We start from the raw sequence: 18,074 nt of genomic DNA on the forward strand, positions 1-18,074 counted from the left end.
ACTGACCATAAATTAGTGTAGGGGGAAGTTACTGGAGGGAATTCTGAGGGACAAGATCTACCAGCATTTGAATAGCTGGAGTCTGATTAGGAGGGATCAATGTGGCTTAGTGCATGGAAAGCTGTGCTTGGCGAACCTTTTAGAGTCTTTTTGAAGAGGTAACTAAAAGGGTAGATGAGGGTAGGGCAGTGGATGTTGTCTATTTGGACTTTAGCAAGGCCTTCGACAAGGTCCCACATGGAAGGTTAGGTCCCATGGAATTTAGGGGGAGCTAGTTAGGTGAATTCAAAATTGGCTTGGAGGAAAGAAGCAGAGGGTGGTGGTTGAAGGTTGCTTCTCAGAATGGAAGTCAATGACTAGTGGTGTGCTGCAGGGGTTGTTGTTGGGACTCTTGTTATTCATTATTGATATACGTGATTTGGACGTGAATGCATGAGGCTTGATCGGTATATCTGCAGTTGACACGAAATTAGGAGGTGTTGGTGACAGTGAAGAAGGTTATTGTAGATTACAGGGGGATCTTGATCAGTTAGGGAAGTGGGCCGAGGAGTGGCAAATGGATTTCAATACAGATAAGGTGATGCATTTTAGGAAGTCAAACCAGCATAGGACTTGTACTGTGAATGGTAGGGAGTGTAATGGAACAGAGGGACCAAGGAGTACAAGTGCATAGTTCATTGGAAGTGTCATCACAGGTAGACAGGGTGGTGAAAAAGGTGTTTAGCACACTGGCCTTCATCAGTCAGGGCAATAAATATAGGAGTTGGAACATTATGTTGCAGTTGTATAAGTTGTTGGTGAGGCCACACTTGGAGCACTGTGTACAGCTTTGATCATCTTGTTATAGGAAAGACGTGGTTAAACTGGAAAGAGTGCAGAGAAGGTTTACGAGGATGTTGCCAGGACTAGAGGGCCTGAGTTATAGGGAGAGGTTGGCCAGGCGAGGTCTTTATTCCTTGGAACATAAGAGAATGAGGGCCAACCTTACAGAATGTTTAAAGTTATGAGAGTCAAAGGTACGGTGGATGGTAACAGTCTTTCCCCAGAGTAGGGGAGTCCAAAACTAAGGGGCATAGACTTAGGGAGAGAGGGGAGAGATTTAAAGGGAACCTGAGGGGCAAGTTTTTCATGCAGAGGGTGGTGAGTATATGGAAGGAGTTGCCAGAGGAAGTGGTTGAGGCAATAGTGTCATTTAAGAAGCACTTGGATAGGTATGTGGAGGGGTGGGGCTTGGAGGGATATAACAGGTGCTTTTTATAACCTGCACGTGTCTCTGCCTCCACCACATTCACAGGTGGTGTGCTCCAGATTAGAAACCAGATCCATCTGCCCATCACCCACACACTATAAATACTGAGCCTCCTGTCCCCTCCCCTAATTGCTTCCACCAGTCCATCACCCCTCTCACTGGCTCCAATTATCACCTTCCTTATTTACCAGATTCCAGAACCTGCAGCCTCTTGTGTCTCCACTTATCACCTTCGACCAACCACCCTCCCCTCCCCCACCTGCTCACTATCCCCCTCCTCACCTGGTTTTACCTATCACCTGCCAGCCCTCATCTCTTTATACTGGCTAACCACACTCTCAGTCCTGCTCTATGGTCTGGATCTGAAACACTGACCATCTCTCTGCCTCCACGGGTGCTGCGTGACCCACTGAGTTCCTCCAGCAGTTGGTTTTTGCTCCAGATTCCAGCAACTGCTGTCTCGTGTGTCTCCACAATGGAACTACTATCTGGGCAAAAATAGTCTCAGATCCCTCAAAACTTCTTCCTCTATACCTATGCCCTTTGGTCTTAGACACCTCTACCATGGGAAATGTTCCTTACAGTTGGCCCTACCTATGGCTCATAATTTTGTGCCACTCTATCAGGACATTTCTTAGTCTCCTCTGCTTCAAGAAAAATAAACCACAACCAATCCGGTCTCTCCTCCAAACAGAAACATTCCGTCCTGGGCAACATCCTTGTAAATGTCCTCTGAATCCTTTCTAGATCTTCCTGGACCTTCCTAGAATGTGGTGACCAGAACTGCACACAATATTCCAGGTATGGCTGAACCAATATTTTATAAAGTTGGACCAAAATCTCCACAGCTAATGAAGGCACGCATCCTGTACACCTTCTTCACCACCCCATCCACTCGTGCTGCCAGCTTCAGGGATCTTTGGACTTTACACCAAGGCACCAAGGTCTTCAATAGTCCCTAAGGTCCTACCATTGGTTACACATGTCCTATCCTCGGTCACGTCTGTCCTACCCTCACTTATCAGGATTAAATTCCTGTATTGTGGAGGGTAGTGGCTGTCACATGACAACACTGCCCATTACCTGCTCTAAAGACACACCACTGTCAATCAAGGTTTGGCTCCATCCAACCCATCAGTGCACACCTGACCATCGATCCCTTTAAGCACCTTTGTACTTGGCCTCGGGCCATTGGCCTGTTTGATCTACCTGGGCCGGGACCACCCCCCACCGCCCTACCCCCCCAGCCCTCCAGCACTATAAAGAGTGCCGCATGTGCTTGGTTCTTTCTCTTTTTGTCTCCGAGGAATGCCTTGTTGGTAAGCTGTGCACTGTTTAAGAGAAATAAGTTAGGCTTCCTGGTAGCGTAGTGCCGTGCCTGCACTGAATCAAGGGGTGGCAGGTATTGTATTGACTGTTCCTTGATTGTATGTACCCAGTTAGTTGTGTGTGTGTATTTTACCCCTGCTGCGATTTTCCCACACTCGCTATAAACTCTGTGTGTGTGTGTGTGTGTGTGTGTGTGTGTGTGTGTGTGTGTGTGTGTGTGTTATTCCCGTTACCATTTTCCCTGGTTTGTCTTTGTAAATAAAATCCTTCCTTGCCAGACTGTGTTCAGAGTCCTCTACTTTCGAGATCCTTCAGATCTGTTCCCTTCACTCATAACAATTCCTTCTGCCATTGCTCTGCCCAGCTTACCAGCTGATCAATTATCACTCTGGAGCCTATGACTACCCTCCTCACTATCAGGAACACCATCAATTTAAGTCTGCAAACTTAGCAATCATACCTTGTATATTCACAGCAAAGTTATTGATAGGAACCCAACACCAACCCCAGTGTACACTTCTGGTCACAGGCTTCTAATCACAAAATCAACACCTTGCCTCCTATTACCAAGTTAACTTTGGATCCAATTTGCCAACCTGCCTTGGGTCCCATGGTTTCTAATCATGGACAAGCTGGTTTTACTGAAGTCCATGTAAACCACATCAACCACACCATCATCATCAATATATTCAATTAGCTCTTCAAAGAGTTCAATTAAATTAGTCAGACAGAATCTCCCACCAACAAATCTGTGCTGACCATCTCTGACCAATCCCTGCCTTTCCAAGTGTAGATTAATCCTGTCCCTTAGAATTTATTGCAATACTTTCCCTACTACTGATGTTAGACCAACTGACTCATCCTCCTGCCCTTGTTCATTCAAGATACCACATTTGCTGCTCTCCAGTTACCTGGCACCTTGCTTGTGGCCAATGAAAAAAGGCCCCAGCAATCTCCCTTGGCTCCTATAGCAGTCTGGGATGCATCACCTCAGGCTGTGGGAATTAATTCAACTTTATCTAATACTTCCTTTTAAATCATAACGTGCTCTGGAATTTCACCATTCCAACTGAAATTTCCAATGACAATGTCTTTCTCCTTGGTGAAACGTATTCATTGAAGACCTTGCCTGCATCATCTGGCTTCACTTACTGATCGCACCTTTGGCCCCACGCAGGCCCTATTCTTTCCCTGGTTACCTGCTTCTTTATAATCTACATAAAATGCCTTGGGATTTTCCTTAATCTTATCTGATATTTGGTGGCTCGTGTTTACCTTCCTAATTTTTTTCCGAAGCATCTCTTCTACTCTCTTGATACTCCTGAAGGATCTCCCCAACTTCTGTATCCTTTACCTACAATACACTTCCTTATTTTTCCTTTATCAAAACATCTCTTCTACTCTCTTGATACTCCTGAAGGATCTCCCCAACTTCTGTATTCTTTACCTACAATACACTTCCTTATTTTTCCCTTTATCAAACCGCAACGTCCTGTTTCTTACTCTGAAATGTGATGGATCCACACAGGAAAGATATTTATCAGCTCCAGTAGAGTCAGAGTCATACAGTGCAGAAACAGGCCCTTTGACCCACCCTGTGCATGCTAACCATTAAGTTTATTACCCATTTATACTAATCCCACTGGTCCATAGCCTTCCATGTCTTGGTGACTGAAGTGCTTATCCAGATACTTTTCAAATGTTGAGAGAGAACCTCCCCCACCACCCTCACAGGCAGCCACCCTCTGGGAGAAATAGTGAAACAATTGTGAATTAGTGAAACTAAAAATAGTGAAGGCATTTCGTGTTTTTTTTAATGTTTTAATCACCCCTCTCACCCTTCAATGGATACAAGCCCTGCTTGTCCAATCTTCCCTCATATGACAACTCACTCCAACTATCAGTCGAGGAAATGTTTGTTAAGTTGCTTCCAATGCATTCCTTATGCACCCTTCCTTAAATAAGGGGTCTGATATTACAGATGCAGTCTCACCATGTGCAACATGACTAATCTCCCTACTCTCATATCCAGACCTAAGTAGCTGGACTATAGCATGGAATTAACAGACATTGTAAGGGTTACAGTTATGGAAAAGATGTGGAGTTTTGCTTTTCCCAATGGAGTTCAGGTGGCTGATGGGAGATGTCCAGGAAGACCGGGGGCTCTGTTAGAACAGACAGATGGACTGAGGGAGAGCAGAGTTGAAGAAAACCACAAAAATGAGGAAATACGTCTTCACATGGTGCTTTAATCCTCTGACAACAGCACAGTTAAACCGGAGTCTATCAATAATTTTATAAGCATTAGATAGTTGTAGAGTGAAGAACATGAAATACTACATGGAGTGTACAGGAGAATGTAACATTAAAGTGTTGGAGAGTTGGGGACATGGGATTAGATGGTGGGATATTAGAGAGTCTGGGAATGCGGACACTGGGTGTGGTCTGACTGGGATGTTACAGTGTGTGTGGTGTGCAGACACTGGGTGCGGTCTGACTGGGATGTTACAGTGTGTGGGCAGTGCGGACACTGGGTGCGGTCTGACTGGGACATTACAGTGTGTGGGGACCACGGACACTGGGTGTGGTCTGACTGGGATGTTACAGTGTGTGGGGTGTGCAGACACTGGGTGTAGTCTGACTGGGACATTACAGTGTGTGGGGTGTGCAGACACTGGGTGTGGTCTGACTAGGACGTTACAGTGTGTGGGGAGTGCAGACACTGGGCGTAGTCTGACTGGGACATTACAGTGTGTGGGGTGTGCTGACAGTGGGTGGCTCACCAACTGTGCAAACTCTGGCAGATTGGATGAGTTGTTTAACCTTTGACAATAGGTGGATGGTTCATGCACCAAAAATGTAACCATTTTTTTATATACTTTTACCTCAGTTTTTTTTGTTTTCATTTGCTTTAAGCATGTTAACGATTGTGTAATAAATTACATATGGCTCTCAATCAGAAAAAGGACAGCTTTAGCAGGCAGATCTCTCTCCACTGAAACATACTATCGGTCGGATACTATTTCTGAGTCAGTCTTTGGCAAGTTTCCCATTATTCCCTCACAAGATTCTGATATCCAGCTGTTGCCATGGAAGCACTGAGACCCTTTTGTTTTAATGTCCCAAAGCCACTGCCTTTACCCTGCAGTACCAGACCCTGTGCTGTTGTGTCTCTGGTTTCCTCAATCCAAGGACATCCCTTCCTCTGTACTTGAAAACAGGAAGAACTGAGTGGACTGGTCAGTGAACTGAGTGTCGGAGGGACATACTGCAGCAGTCAGACCCACACGAGCCGTTCAGTTCTTGGGACAAGGTATATTTCTATCTCCAGAGGTAATGTGTGAGTAACCTAGGCTGCCCCCAGACACAAACCCCAGCTCACCACCACACCAACCCTGGGACCATCCTTGTTACATTGATCCCTAGAGCATTGCGCAGCTCACCTCTCCCGATGAAGGCTCGACTGCCTTTAGCAGATCAGACACGGCGCCAGCCAATGTTCTCGCTGCTCGCAGAAGGTCCTGGCCACTTCCAACATCATCATCCATCAGGGCAGCCAGCATCTTCACCCCCTTGGACATCTCAGTGAGATTGGAGGAAATAGTAGTGATAGCACAGCCGACAGCAGTGTAATCTGTGTCCACAGGATCTCCTGAAGGGACAATGGTTCCGAGTATTACATCGCAAACATAAACACCAACAACAAACACTAGGAACAAGGGATAAAAACTAGAATTGCAGATTGGTTGAAATATCACGTTAATGTTGATCTTGAGGACCTCTCACATCTGAACCACCATTTGATAAAGCCATTGCTGATCCTTCATTTCTGTATCACTTTCCTGTATGAAGCCAGTGTCCTTAACATCTAAAAGTCTTGAGTTTACTCGGTGACTGAGGCTCCACTGCTCTTTCCATGACAATTCTAAATGTTCACAACCCTCCAGTGAAGGTATCTCTTTCTGGCTCAATCCTGAATGCACAAACCTTTGTTTTGGACGTCTGGCCCTGGTTCTAAACAGCCCAGCCACGGGAAACATCATACCTGCATCAACCCTGTCAAGCCCCATAAGAACTTTGCTTTAGCAGGTTCTCCTCTCATTTACCTAAACTCCAGAGTACTAGCCCAGACTGCTTTCTCTCTCCCCAGAAGAGATACCTCCCATCCAAGGAATCAACTTGCTGAACTTTAGCTGAATCCTATCACAACTATATGCTTCCTCAGGTGGGAAGTCAGACATTTACAAAATTCCAGATAGGTCTCACAGGGAGTCAGTACAGTTGCAGTAAGACAGCTTTCCTCTGGACTTACATCCTCTTGAAACATAAGCTCAGGTATCATTTGCCTTTCTAATTGATTGTTGCACCTTCACACACAAGGACACCCAGGTTCCTCTGAACACCTACACTTTTCAATCTCTTATCTCTTATCTTATATTTATTAGTCACATGTACATTGAAACACACAGTGAGGTACATCTTTTGCGTAGTGTGTGCTGGGGGCAGCCTGCAAGTGTCGCCACGCTTCTGGCACCAACATAGCATGCCCACAACTTCCTAACCTGTATGTCTGTGGAATGTGGGAGGAAACTGGAGCACCTGGAGGAAAACCACGCAGACACGGGGAGAACGTACAAACTCCTTACAGACAGCGGCCGGAATTGAACCCGGGTCACTGGTGCTGTAAAGCGTTACGCTAACCGTCACACTACTGTGCTCTGACCATTTACAAATAAGTCCCCTTTTCTACTGTTTCTACCTGAGTGGATGACCCCACTTTTCCACGTTACATTCCATCTACCACTTCTCACCCATTCACTTATCCTGCCTGTATCTCCCTGAAGCCTCTCTGAATACTCCTCACAACCCACTAGGGACAACAGGAATCAGAAAGTATATGAAGTCTGAAATGAATATTGTCCATCAGTATTCACAAAATAAACTAACTAGTTGGAGGATTCAGCAAAGGGCAAGGTAAGATTCCAGCGCAAGTCCTCATTTATAAGAGGAGGTAGTTGATACCTCAGCGGGCTTAAAGATGGACAAATCCCCAGGGACGAGATTTATCCCACGCTGCTATGAGAGACATCGCTGGGGCTCTGGCTGAGATTTTTAAATATTGAATGGCCGCAAGTGAAGTTCCTTTTGACTGGAGGACAGCAAATGAGGTGCCCTTATCAAGAAGGCAGCAGGGAAAAGTCTGGTGATTACAGACCTGTGAGCCGACATCAGGAGTAGGGAGGTTATTGAAAAAAGTTCTATGGGACAGGATTAGTGATCACTTGGAAAGGCAGGGACTGATCAGAGACAGCCAACATGACTTTTTCAAGGGCAGATCTTGTCTGACCAACCTGATTCAATTTTTGAGGAGGTAACAAAGAGCATTGATGAGGGCAGTGTGGTAGATGTGACTACATGGACTTTCAGTAAGGCCTTTGACGACGTCTCACATGGGAGACTGGTCCCAAATGCTAGGACCCATAGGATTCAGGGCACGTTGGCAAACTGGATCCAGAATTGGCTTGGCAATATGAGACAGAGGGTGGTGGTAGAGGGGTGTTTTTGTGGTTGGATGCCTGTGACTAGTGGTGTTCCACAGGGATCAGTGCTGGGACCCTTGCTGTTTGTAATATACGTGAATCATGTGGATGTGGATGTAGGAGGCCTGATCAATAAGTTCGCAGATGATACAAAGATTGTTGACAGTGAGGAGGGTGGCCTTAGGCTACAGGGTGATATCAATGTGTTGGTGAAATGGCAGATAGAGTTTAATACTGATAAATGTGAGGTGATGCATTTTGGGAGTACTAATGAGGCTGGGAAATATACCATGAATGATAGGGTCCCTGGGAGTATTGAAGAAGAGGGACCTCGGTGTCCAGGTCCAAAGATTCTTGAAGGTGGCAGCACAAATAGATAACATGGTTAAGAAGCATATGGGATGCTGACCTTTATTAGTCAGGGCATTGAATACAAGAGCAGGAAGCTTATGCTCCAACTTTATAAAACGTTATTCAGACCTCAGCTGCAGTGGTGTGTGTAGTTCTGGTCACCACACTATGGGAAGGATGTGATGGCACTGGAAAGAGTGCAGAGGAGATTCACCAGGATGTTGCCTGAGATGGAGTGTTTCAGTAACGAGGAGAGACTGGGGAGGCTGGGTCTGTTCTCCCTGGGGAGGACGTGGTTAAGAGGGTCATGATTGAGAATTTATGTAGGATATAGAGAGGGTAGGCTGCAGGAAACGTTTCCCCTTATCAGAGGTGAATAAAATTAGCAGACGTAGATTTAGGGTCGGGGAAGAGATTTAGAGGGAAGCCGCGGGGGATCCCAGAGAGCGGTGAGTACCTGGAATGCACTGCCCGAGAGTGTGTCGGAAGCAGAGTCACTTGGAGCATTTGAGTCCAGACGAGCAGTTGAATCACCGAGGCACAGAGGGCTCTGGGACAAGTACTGGAAGATGGGATTAATACAGATGGGTGCCCAGTGGTTGGCATGGATATAGTGGGCCGAATGGCCTGTTTCTATGCTGCATGACTCTACGGTGCTCTGGTTTCCTCCCACATCCCAAAGACGTGCTGGTTGGTACGTAAATCTCCCCTGGTGGGTAGGTGAATGGCAGAATCCGGGGGGAATTGATGGGAATGCGGGGACAATAAAATTAAAGACTAGTGTAGGTTTAGTGTAAATGAGTACTTGACAGGGACTCGATGAGCAGGAACCTGTCCCTGTGCTGTACAACTGCATGTCTCTGTGAACAGCTTCCATCACATCCACACAGAGACTGTAAGGTCCAGGCAGGGCTCTGTTGGCACCGTGAGCCTCGACCCAACACTTATTTCTGGGCCTGCCAAGGAGCGTCGCACAGACCTGGGGCACTGGGGGCAGCAGTGGGCAACAGTCAGCTTCCAGTGAGGTGGGGGTGCTCTCACTGGGGTGGTACTTGTACACGTCCTGCATCACTCACCAGCTGTGAGATTGACGACGGACGCCGTGCCTGCAGTGATGGCGTCAACCTGCGAGTGAATCTCGTGCTTTGACTCATCCACCTTATTCTGAACCCACACCTTGGATGCCTGAGGAAAATAGGAATCAACTTTAAAGAGAATGCAAATGACCCTCACCCCATAGTCATTGCAAACCACAAGAACATGAAGAACGATTTGGTGTAAAACATCCCATTCTGGGACCTTCAGGAAGCTTCACATTGGTCTTCTTGCTGACATGTTCTCAGGAGATGTTTCATCTGTCCTGTGCATTGGGACACTTCACCCCAGGTACATTTGTGTGCAGTCTGGGCAACTCATAGCAGCTTCCCCGTGGGTCGGCGACAACTGAGTGAAACAGGACTAGGACCATCGCTCTGCAGGGAGATCGGTTGGTGGGTTCCCTCATGAACCAGCTCCCCACAGCTCAGAGCTTCACACATCGAACTTCATGCACTGGGAACTTTCAGGGGACATAAACTTCCTGAGTGTAGCTGCAAGACTCGAGACTTGCACCCAGAACTTGATCTTCATCCTTCTCTATATCCTCAGATTGAAGGCCCATAAATATGATGGTCACTAATAACTACCACAGGTCTTCAGAACCATGTGGAAAGGTTGAGGCAAGCTGCATCAATATATTTAAGGGGATAAATACATTTCCAAGTAAAGTATTTCTGGAGGATGGGGTGGAGGTGGGCGGGGCTCAGCATGGTACAGTCACATGAAATAGGACAACAACTGCAAATTCTCTACTGTTTAAACTTTGGAAGTAATTAGGTCAAATTCAGCTTAGACTAATAGCCATTAACCATGTCCTGTCCTGTCCCAGCCAAGGACAGGACAGACCACTAGCTGGAGTACTGCAGCATCGCAGTGACTGTAGTGGGGAAGGTGGGAGAGGGAGGGATGGAGGATGAGCATAGGGCACAGCAGCCCCACCTGCTGATTCCAGCCCATTCAGTAACTCAGGATAAACCAACAGGGCAGGATTAAGAACTTGCACCCAACTGCTGTGTGCTGGAGAACACGGTGCAGCAGGACTTCCAAGCTTTTATTGAAGGCACCCTCTTTTATCTTCCATTGACATTCCTGGGGTTAAAACCCAAATGACTGATACACAAGGCAGACCAGGGGAGGGAGATGACAAACCGCCCCTTGAGAGTCAGTGTGGTCTCTACAGAAGGTAAAGATGGAAATAAAACCAACAAACAATGAAACGTTCCAAGACTGGAAAAGTACAGCATGTAAAGATCATTGGAAAGAACATGTGAGGAGGTCGGCAGTAATCAGACTCACCATGTCCTGCCCCAGGGGGGGCAAGTTATCTATCTCAGTTAAGTCAGACTGGGCTTGTTGGACCGCCTGCATACTCGAGTTAATGGTTCCCATTAACGCTTGCTGTGCGGAGGTCTGTTATGCAGAGCAAATTAGCAAAGCAAGTTAGAATAAATGCATTGCTTCCAAACAAGAATGTATTAATTAACCTGAATCATCACATGAATCCATGGTTAAATAACTCCTTTAAAAATTAAACTGACACATATTTTAATGTAAATGATAAAGTAATGGAATCTAAAAGAACAAATTACATAATGTGTTGCATTAAAATATAGCTGGATATTAATCCTTGGCTCCTGAACGGCACTCAAACTGGAAATGATTCCTTTGTCTAAAACCGACCTTCCCACCACCATCGTTCAGGGGATGGTCCTGACTCCTACCAGTGGGGGCATGTGGCCCCGGTGCATCTGTCCACTCAGGATCTGCTGCTGTGGAGCTGGCATGGTGCCTGTGTTGAAGTTCTCTGGCCCTCCTGCTCCAGGCCTCATCACAGCTGGCAGTGCCACAGATGCATGTTCAATCTTGCCCGTCTTGTTAAACTGTTGCTGCAGAATGGTGGATCTGTGGAGCAGGGGAGGACAGGATTATTTAACTTCACATGTATCAGGGTCACTTATAAAAGAAAACAACTTGCATTTCTATATCAGGGAAAGAGCACAGGGACATCCCAAAGCGCAGCACTAACCGTAAAGGACTGGAGAATCATCATCACTTGTGTGATGCAGCAAATCTGGCACCAACTTGTGCCCAACAAACTCCCATCAACACTGATCAAATCACATTACGGTTACAGCACAGAATGAGGCCATTCAGCCTGCTGAGACACATCCAGTGAAGACCACTCTCTGCCTTATCCAGCTCCCTTTTGAATGCAACAGTTGAATCTGTCTCCACCATTCCCCCGGCAGTGCACTCCAGACCCGAGCCCTCACTGCATGAAAAAAAAGCTTTTTGTTGTGTGAATGGTGATTTTTTTGCCAATCACCTTTATTCTATAGCCCTGGTTCTTGACCTGTCAGCCATTGGGAACGATTTCTCTCTTTTCTGCTAAGGGCTTTCAATCTAGTAAGCACCACTGTCAGATCCCCACACAACCTCCTCAGGTCCAGCTTCTTCATTTTATCCAAGTAACTACAAATAAATAACAATAATAAAAATTCCTGGAATGATTATGGTAAATCACTTCTGCACCCTGTTCAAAGCCTTCAAACTTTTCCTAAGGTTTGGAACTGCACAAAATCCTGAGGACGTGGCCAAACTAGTGTTTTATAAAGATTCACCATGGCTCCCTTGCTTTTGCACCCTACATCTCTATTTATTCCATGTGCATTTTTAACCACTTTCTCATCTTGCATTGCTACTTTCATCCATGCCCAGTTCTCCCGGTGCTTGTATCCCTGTTAGAAAGGTGCCCTCTGGTGTATATTTCCTCGGCTCAGGCTTACTACCAAAGTGCAATACTTTCCATTCCTCAGCCTGAAGTTTCAGCTGCCACCTGCATGTCCACTCCATCAGCCTGTCTCCTTGAAGTCTACGACTGTTCACTATACCTGAATCAGCTGCAAATTTGGAACTTGCAGCCTAGTGACCCAAATCAAAAAGATACTAAGAAAAGCAGTGGTCCACTGACCACTGAAGATCCCCACCACTTACATTGCTCTAAAACACAACCTTTCACTCACACTCTCAATTTCCTATATACAGTTCTTCATCCATGGTCTTCAATCTTACTGACAAGTTTACTCTGCAGCACCTTATCAAATGCCTTTTGAAGTCCATACTTCGCAGGTCCACTGCATTCCCTTAATGGTAACTTTATAAAAACTATCTGCTGTTTCTCAGCCCATTTCGCAAACACATCGATATCACTCTGCACCCTCCACACTAACCCTGACTCCCACCAATCTTCATGTCATCTGCAAACCTACTGATCAATACACAATTCCCCACCCCCTCCCTATGTACAATAAGCAGCAGGGCAACCACACATAATCTCTAGTTATTTTTCTCATATACAAGGAGGCCATTCAACCCATCGAGTCCATGCCAGTTCCCAGAGGAATTCCACCAACCCAGTTCCTCCACATGACCTGTTCTCTCACACAGAGTCATGTTTTTAATATTAGTAGTTCTGAATGTTTACTTTTTTGGAGACACTGATTCTTCCAACATTGTCGACTCTTCATCCCCTTCCAGTCCAAACCGGTCTTTACTTTGTTTCTGCAAAACAGAAAGAAACAGTATTGGGCAAAACAACAACCATCAAACCAGGACCCTGGCATCCGACACGTGCTGTTGTGTCTCACTGACTGGGAGCTGGGAGTTATCCTCACATCACAACAAACCGGTGCCAGGACCTGCCCTCCGGTTCAAACATTTGCTGCATTATCCTTAACATGCACCTGTTTCCATATCCCTTCCTTACCCACTTCACCCCCACCCTCCCCCCGTCTCTGGTGGTGTATTCCACAGTCTCAAACATGGACCCGTGTAAAAGTCTGATATTTAACCTTTACAACAACGCCCCCTTGTTCCTGACCTCTGACCCACTGGAAACAGTGTGTCCTCATCTGTACAATTGCTTCACAGTTTTAATTTCTTCTAACTTCAGACCATAATGGGCTGTGTGTTCGACACATATACCAACAAATCACTGGGAGGGAATGGCTTTGTAACAATTTACAATTGCAGCACGAGATGTGCACTTTGTGAACATTCTGTGTTCGTTAAACAAGAGACATTTACAGGAATCAAATCTCCTCTACCTTCAGTTTCACACAGAGACAGCCTCTGAACTCACTTCTGAAGAAAACTTAGAATTTGTAAATAGCTGAGTTTTCAAAAATTCACTGAAAGTGCTCAAGCCAGCCCTGGGAATCCAGGGACAAACCTGGAAAAGTGATGATGCCCTGTCCAGTGTTAATGAGAACGCGGCTAAGTACCTTCAGTGGATGAAGTCTCAGGTTTCCCGAAGCTGATTTATTCACAATTTGATTAGAACTTGCTCAGATTCCACCACATTTGTGCAATTAAACCACCACAGAGCAAAAGCAGGAGTGATTAATACTCAGAGCACCTTTATAATCAGAAGATAATTATTAATGCATTGCCAGACAACTGCTCTGACCCAGAATTTCATTGGGTTGAGGACAGAGTTGTGAAAGTGGACTGGTGAAACAGACTCAAAGGTCGGCGGTGGCAGACATCCACAGAAACATTTTGTGAATCACAGCACTATTCTGGTGAAAAAGAAAAGCTCGCCGAGAAGAATGCACCATTGTGGCTAACTAAGAAAGTCAAGAGTGAGATGGTGTCACAGGTAACATTGCTGCCTCGTAGCCCCACTGACCAGGGTTCAATCTGGTGCTGCTGTGTGGAGTTTGCACATTCTTCCTGTGTCCACGTGGGTTTCCTCTGGGTGCTCCGGGATATCTAGATTATTTCCAGTGCTGGTGAATATAGAGAAAGGAGGACAGGTCAGATATGTGACCAAAGAGCTGGTGCAGAGGGATGGACTTTAGATTTCTAGATCACTGGGTCAGTTTCTGGGGTAGGTGGGCCTTGTACAGGTTGGACAGGTTTGACCTGAACCAGAATGGGTCCAGCATCCTTGCAGGGAAGGTTGCGAGAGCTGTTGAGAGGGGTTTAAACTAATTGGAGAACGGGGTGCAGAGTTGGAGGAAGACTCAAATGTAGATGATAAACTAAGTGAGCCTAATAGGCAGAGCATGCAAATTCCTAGAGCAGGCCTCCAAACAGTCAGCAGGTAGAGGCCAATCACAGAGAAGTGTGAAAATAATAGAAGAGTCCAACTTCGCCAATATTAACTGGATTTCCTCAGTGTGAAAGGCTTGGAGGGGGTGGAATTCTAAAGTGTGTCCAGAAGAGCTTCTTCAATTTAAGTAGATAACTTGACTGGAGAAGGGGCAGTAGTGGGTCTACACTTTGAGAATGAAGCTGGGAAAATGGAGAGAGTGTTAGCGAAAAAGCATTTTGGAGACATTGGCCATAATTTAAAGATTTAAGATTTCTACAAAAAAGAACAAGGTTTGACTGGAAATTAAGGAGCTGAATTTGGGAAAGAAAATTTCGATATTGTAAGTCGGGACCTGGCAAAAGTAGGCAGCGAGAAGCTAAGACAGAAAGAGTCATTCAAAAGTGAAACAGTACAAGCTCAGGGTCAATGTGTTCCTGTAATGGTGGAAGGCGAGGCCAACAGGTCCAAGGAACTCTGGATATCAAGGGTTGAAGATTGGGTGAAGGAAAAAAAGAGAAACAAATGGTAGTTATGGAGAATGAAGACAGGAGAGGCCTTACAGACACATAGAATGTTTAGTGGGTACTTAAAGGAGAAATCAGGAGAGCAAAGAGGGGGTTACCACGTGGTACTGGAAAATTATTGGAAAAAGTTCCAAGGGAGAGGATTAATCCACACTTGGAAAGGCAGGGATTAATCAAAGGTAGTCAGCATTGCTTTGTTGGGGAGATCCTGTCCAACCAATTTGACTGAATTTTGCAAACAAAATGTATTGAAGGCGGCAGTTTGTTTATGTTGACGACATAAATCTCAGTAAGGAAACCGGTCCTAAAGGTTCGAGCCCACAGGATCAGAAGTTGTTTAACTGGATCCAAAATTGGCTTCATGATAGGAGGCAGAGAGGTAGACAGTTCTTTGTGTGATTGGAAACCCAGTGGCTAGTGGTGTACCACTGGGATCAGTGCTGGGACCTTTTATTACCCATGTGGTTGCAAAAATAGGAGGCATGGTTAATAAGTTCACAAATGGCACAAAAAATGTCCATGAGGAGGATAGTCTGAGGCTAAAGCGCGATGCTGATCAGTTGGTAAGATGGCAGAGCAATGGCAGATGGCACTTAATCCTGTTAAGTGCTGGATGATGCACTTTGGGAAGACTAATGAGATCCAGTGGTACAGCACAGAAACAGGCCCTTTGGCCCACCATGTCCGTGCTGACATTTTTGCCCATTTACACTAATCCCATTAGGACTGGATCCTTCAAACCTTCCCTATTTAAGCAAAAAATAAACTGCTGGAGGAACTCAGTGGTTCAGGCAACATCTGTGGAGGCAGAGGGTTGGTCCACATTTCAGGTTGACACCCTGCATCAGGACTGAGAGAGAAGAGGAAAAGATATTGTCTTTTGTTCCAGATTCCAGCATCTGCAGTCTCTTGGTTCTCACCGTCATTCCCAATGCTCCCTCTCTGCTTTCGTCCAGGGATTCCCAGGATTCAGTGGGGATGTTGCTTCTTCCCTCCACACCCACCCCCCCACCAACCCAAGGAGACTTTGAGCACATCTGAGAACCTTCTCCTCCATCTGCCACATTACCTCAGCCCACCACAGAGTTCAGACCACAGTGTCAGTCTCCAAGTCTGGTATCAGGCATGTAAATGATGCGACTTGCCTACCGGAGCCGACAGGTTTCAATTCATGAGGTTGTCCTGGGAGAGGGTGCTGATGTGTTTCGCATCTTGCAGGTGGATTTGGAGGATGGTGCAGAGACAGTGCTCAAGGTAATTCTCCAGGACCACGTGATGCCTGTTATTGACAGGGATCACTGCTGTCAGGGAGACAGGAGATTTGTGCCAAGTCTGAACTCTTGATCGTCAAACACTCTTTTCTTCAAACAACCAAAGGCTTTGCTGTCACAATGAATGTGGTATTGGTATTTAGCTTCACTCAGATGTGGTTCCTTGGATAATGAGAAGTGTCCACACTTTCCTGGGTCTTGCAGTGGACCTTTATTATTGGAGTGAGGAGTTGTACAATGGGGACAGGTTGACCTTTGTCTTACAGACGTTGAGTGTATGACCCATCTTTCGACATGGTTCAGTAAATGAGTGAATGATGGGTGTGTCTCAGCCTCTGCACACTGCAGCTTCACAACAGGGTGATCTGCTGTACTGAAGTCACCGTGGGTTGGACAGTTTCCCCTCTGGTTCTGAAGATTAGTTCCACTCCCACAGGATGTTTGTTGGATGCCAGTTGCAACAAAGCAGTAAGAAAGAAATGTCAGATAATGACACAGCCTTGTTTGATAACGGTTTTCCCCAAGATCAATTCTGCTGCAGACCCACTTGTAAGCCATCATGGAGACAAAAATCTGTGGGCAGCCGAATTTGAGGAAAGTGCTCCTGTTTGAGGAGAATCAGATGTTTTAGCGAGGATGAGGAAGGTTATGTTTGGTGGTTGGTGCTGATCTCGACATTTCTCTTGTGATCCCCATCAAACCGGCCTCAAAACATCATCAGAAACATTGCTGTCAGAACCTCAGTGCCGTGGCTCCCATGGACCCCACAAAGGCAGCTCTTTCCCACAGGGACCAGAGGTTCCACAGTGAGAGGGTTGTCCTGGTCCGTCAGAATTGGCACCTTTGATGAGACTCTTGACTTCTTTATCAAGAATGACCAGGTCTATCAACCTATTCAACCCACCTTTGAAGCACTCCTGATCAGCGAATGATTGAAAAGCCTATACTCCAGGCAAAAAAAAAACAACACAACTAACAGGTCCCCACTGAAATTCTAAAACTCGGCAGCGAGGAGATTCAGTCACAAAGGCACAACCTCATCGCCCACCACCTGGGAAGAGGAGGATACACCAGGGGACCTCAGAGATGCCATGACAGTGACCATTCCCAGAAAGGAGACAAATCTAACTCTGGTAACGACAGAGGGCCTCCCTCTTGTCTATCACAGGGATCGTCATCGCCAGGGTCCTCCTCAACTGCCTCTCCCCAGGGGCTGAAGAGCCGCTCTCTGAATCACAGTGGACATGATCCTCTTTGTGTGATAGTGTCAGGAGAAATGACCCTGATATTAAAAGGGATACAGTCAGTTCAGAAGGTATTTAGGGCCCAGAATTCCTAGACTATATTCAGAAGAACTTTTCCAGGTGGAAGTAGAGTCAGTGGGAGAGCATTTATATGGTAATCATAATTCAGGTAGACTTCTCACTGTCCTGGAAAAGGATAGCGATACAACAGGAGTAAAAGTTCTAAACTGGAGCAGTGCCATTTCACATCAGATTGAGAAGTGATTCAGCAGCAGGGGACTAGAATCAGTTACTCAAAGATAAATCAGTGTCAGAGCTCAATGTAACTGCATTGTGTAATGAATTGACCTGTACGATCGGTTTGCAAGAC

At 46.0% G+C, this 18,074-nt stretch overlaps 1 protein-coding gene across 3 annotated transcripts in view; it reads right to left on the minus strand.

Moving 5' to 3' along the window:
* tln2b (talin 2b) overlaps positions 1-18,074 on the minus strand; it is a 246,086-nt gene that overhangs the window by 112,909 nt on the left and 115,103 nt on the right. For all 3 annotated transcript variants that reach the window (XM_052042407.1, XM_052042408.1, XM_052042409.1), the window contains exons 13-17: positions 13,052-13,128; positions 11,289-11,469; positions 10,864-10,977; positions 9,546-9,654; positions 6,022-6,230 (exon numbers count right to left, since the gene is read on the minus strand). In XM_052042407.1, the coding sequence (XP_051898367.1) occupies positions 6,022-6,230; positions 9,546-9,654; positions 10,864-10,977; positions 11,289-11,469; positions 13,052-13,128 (690 nt within the window). The remainder of the gene's footprint in view (positions 1-6,021; positions 6,231-9,545; positions 9,655-10,863; positions 10,978-11,288; positions 11,470-13,051; positions 13,129-18,074) is intronic.

Source organism: Pristis pectinata, chromosome 32, assembly GCF_009764475.1.
Source record: "Pristis pectinata isolate sPriPec2 chromosome 32, sPriPec2.1.pri, whole genome shotgun sequence".
Lineage (NCBI taxonomy): Eukaryota > Metazoa > Chordata > Chondrichthyes > Rhinopristiformes > Pristidae > Pristis > Pristis pectinata.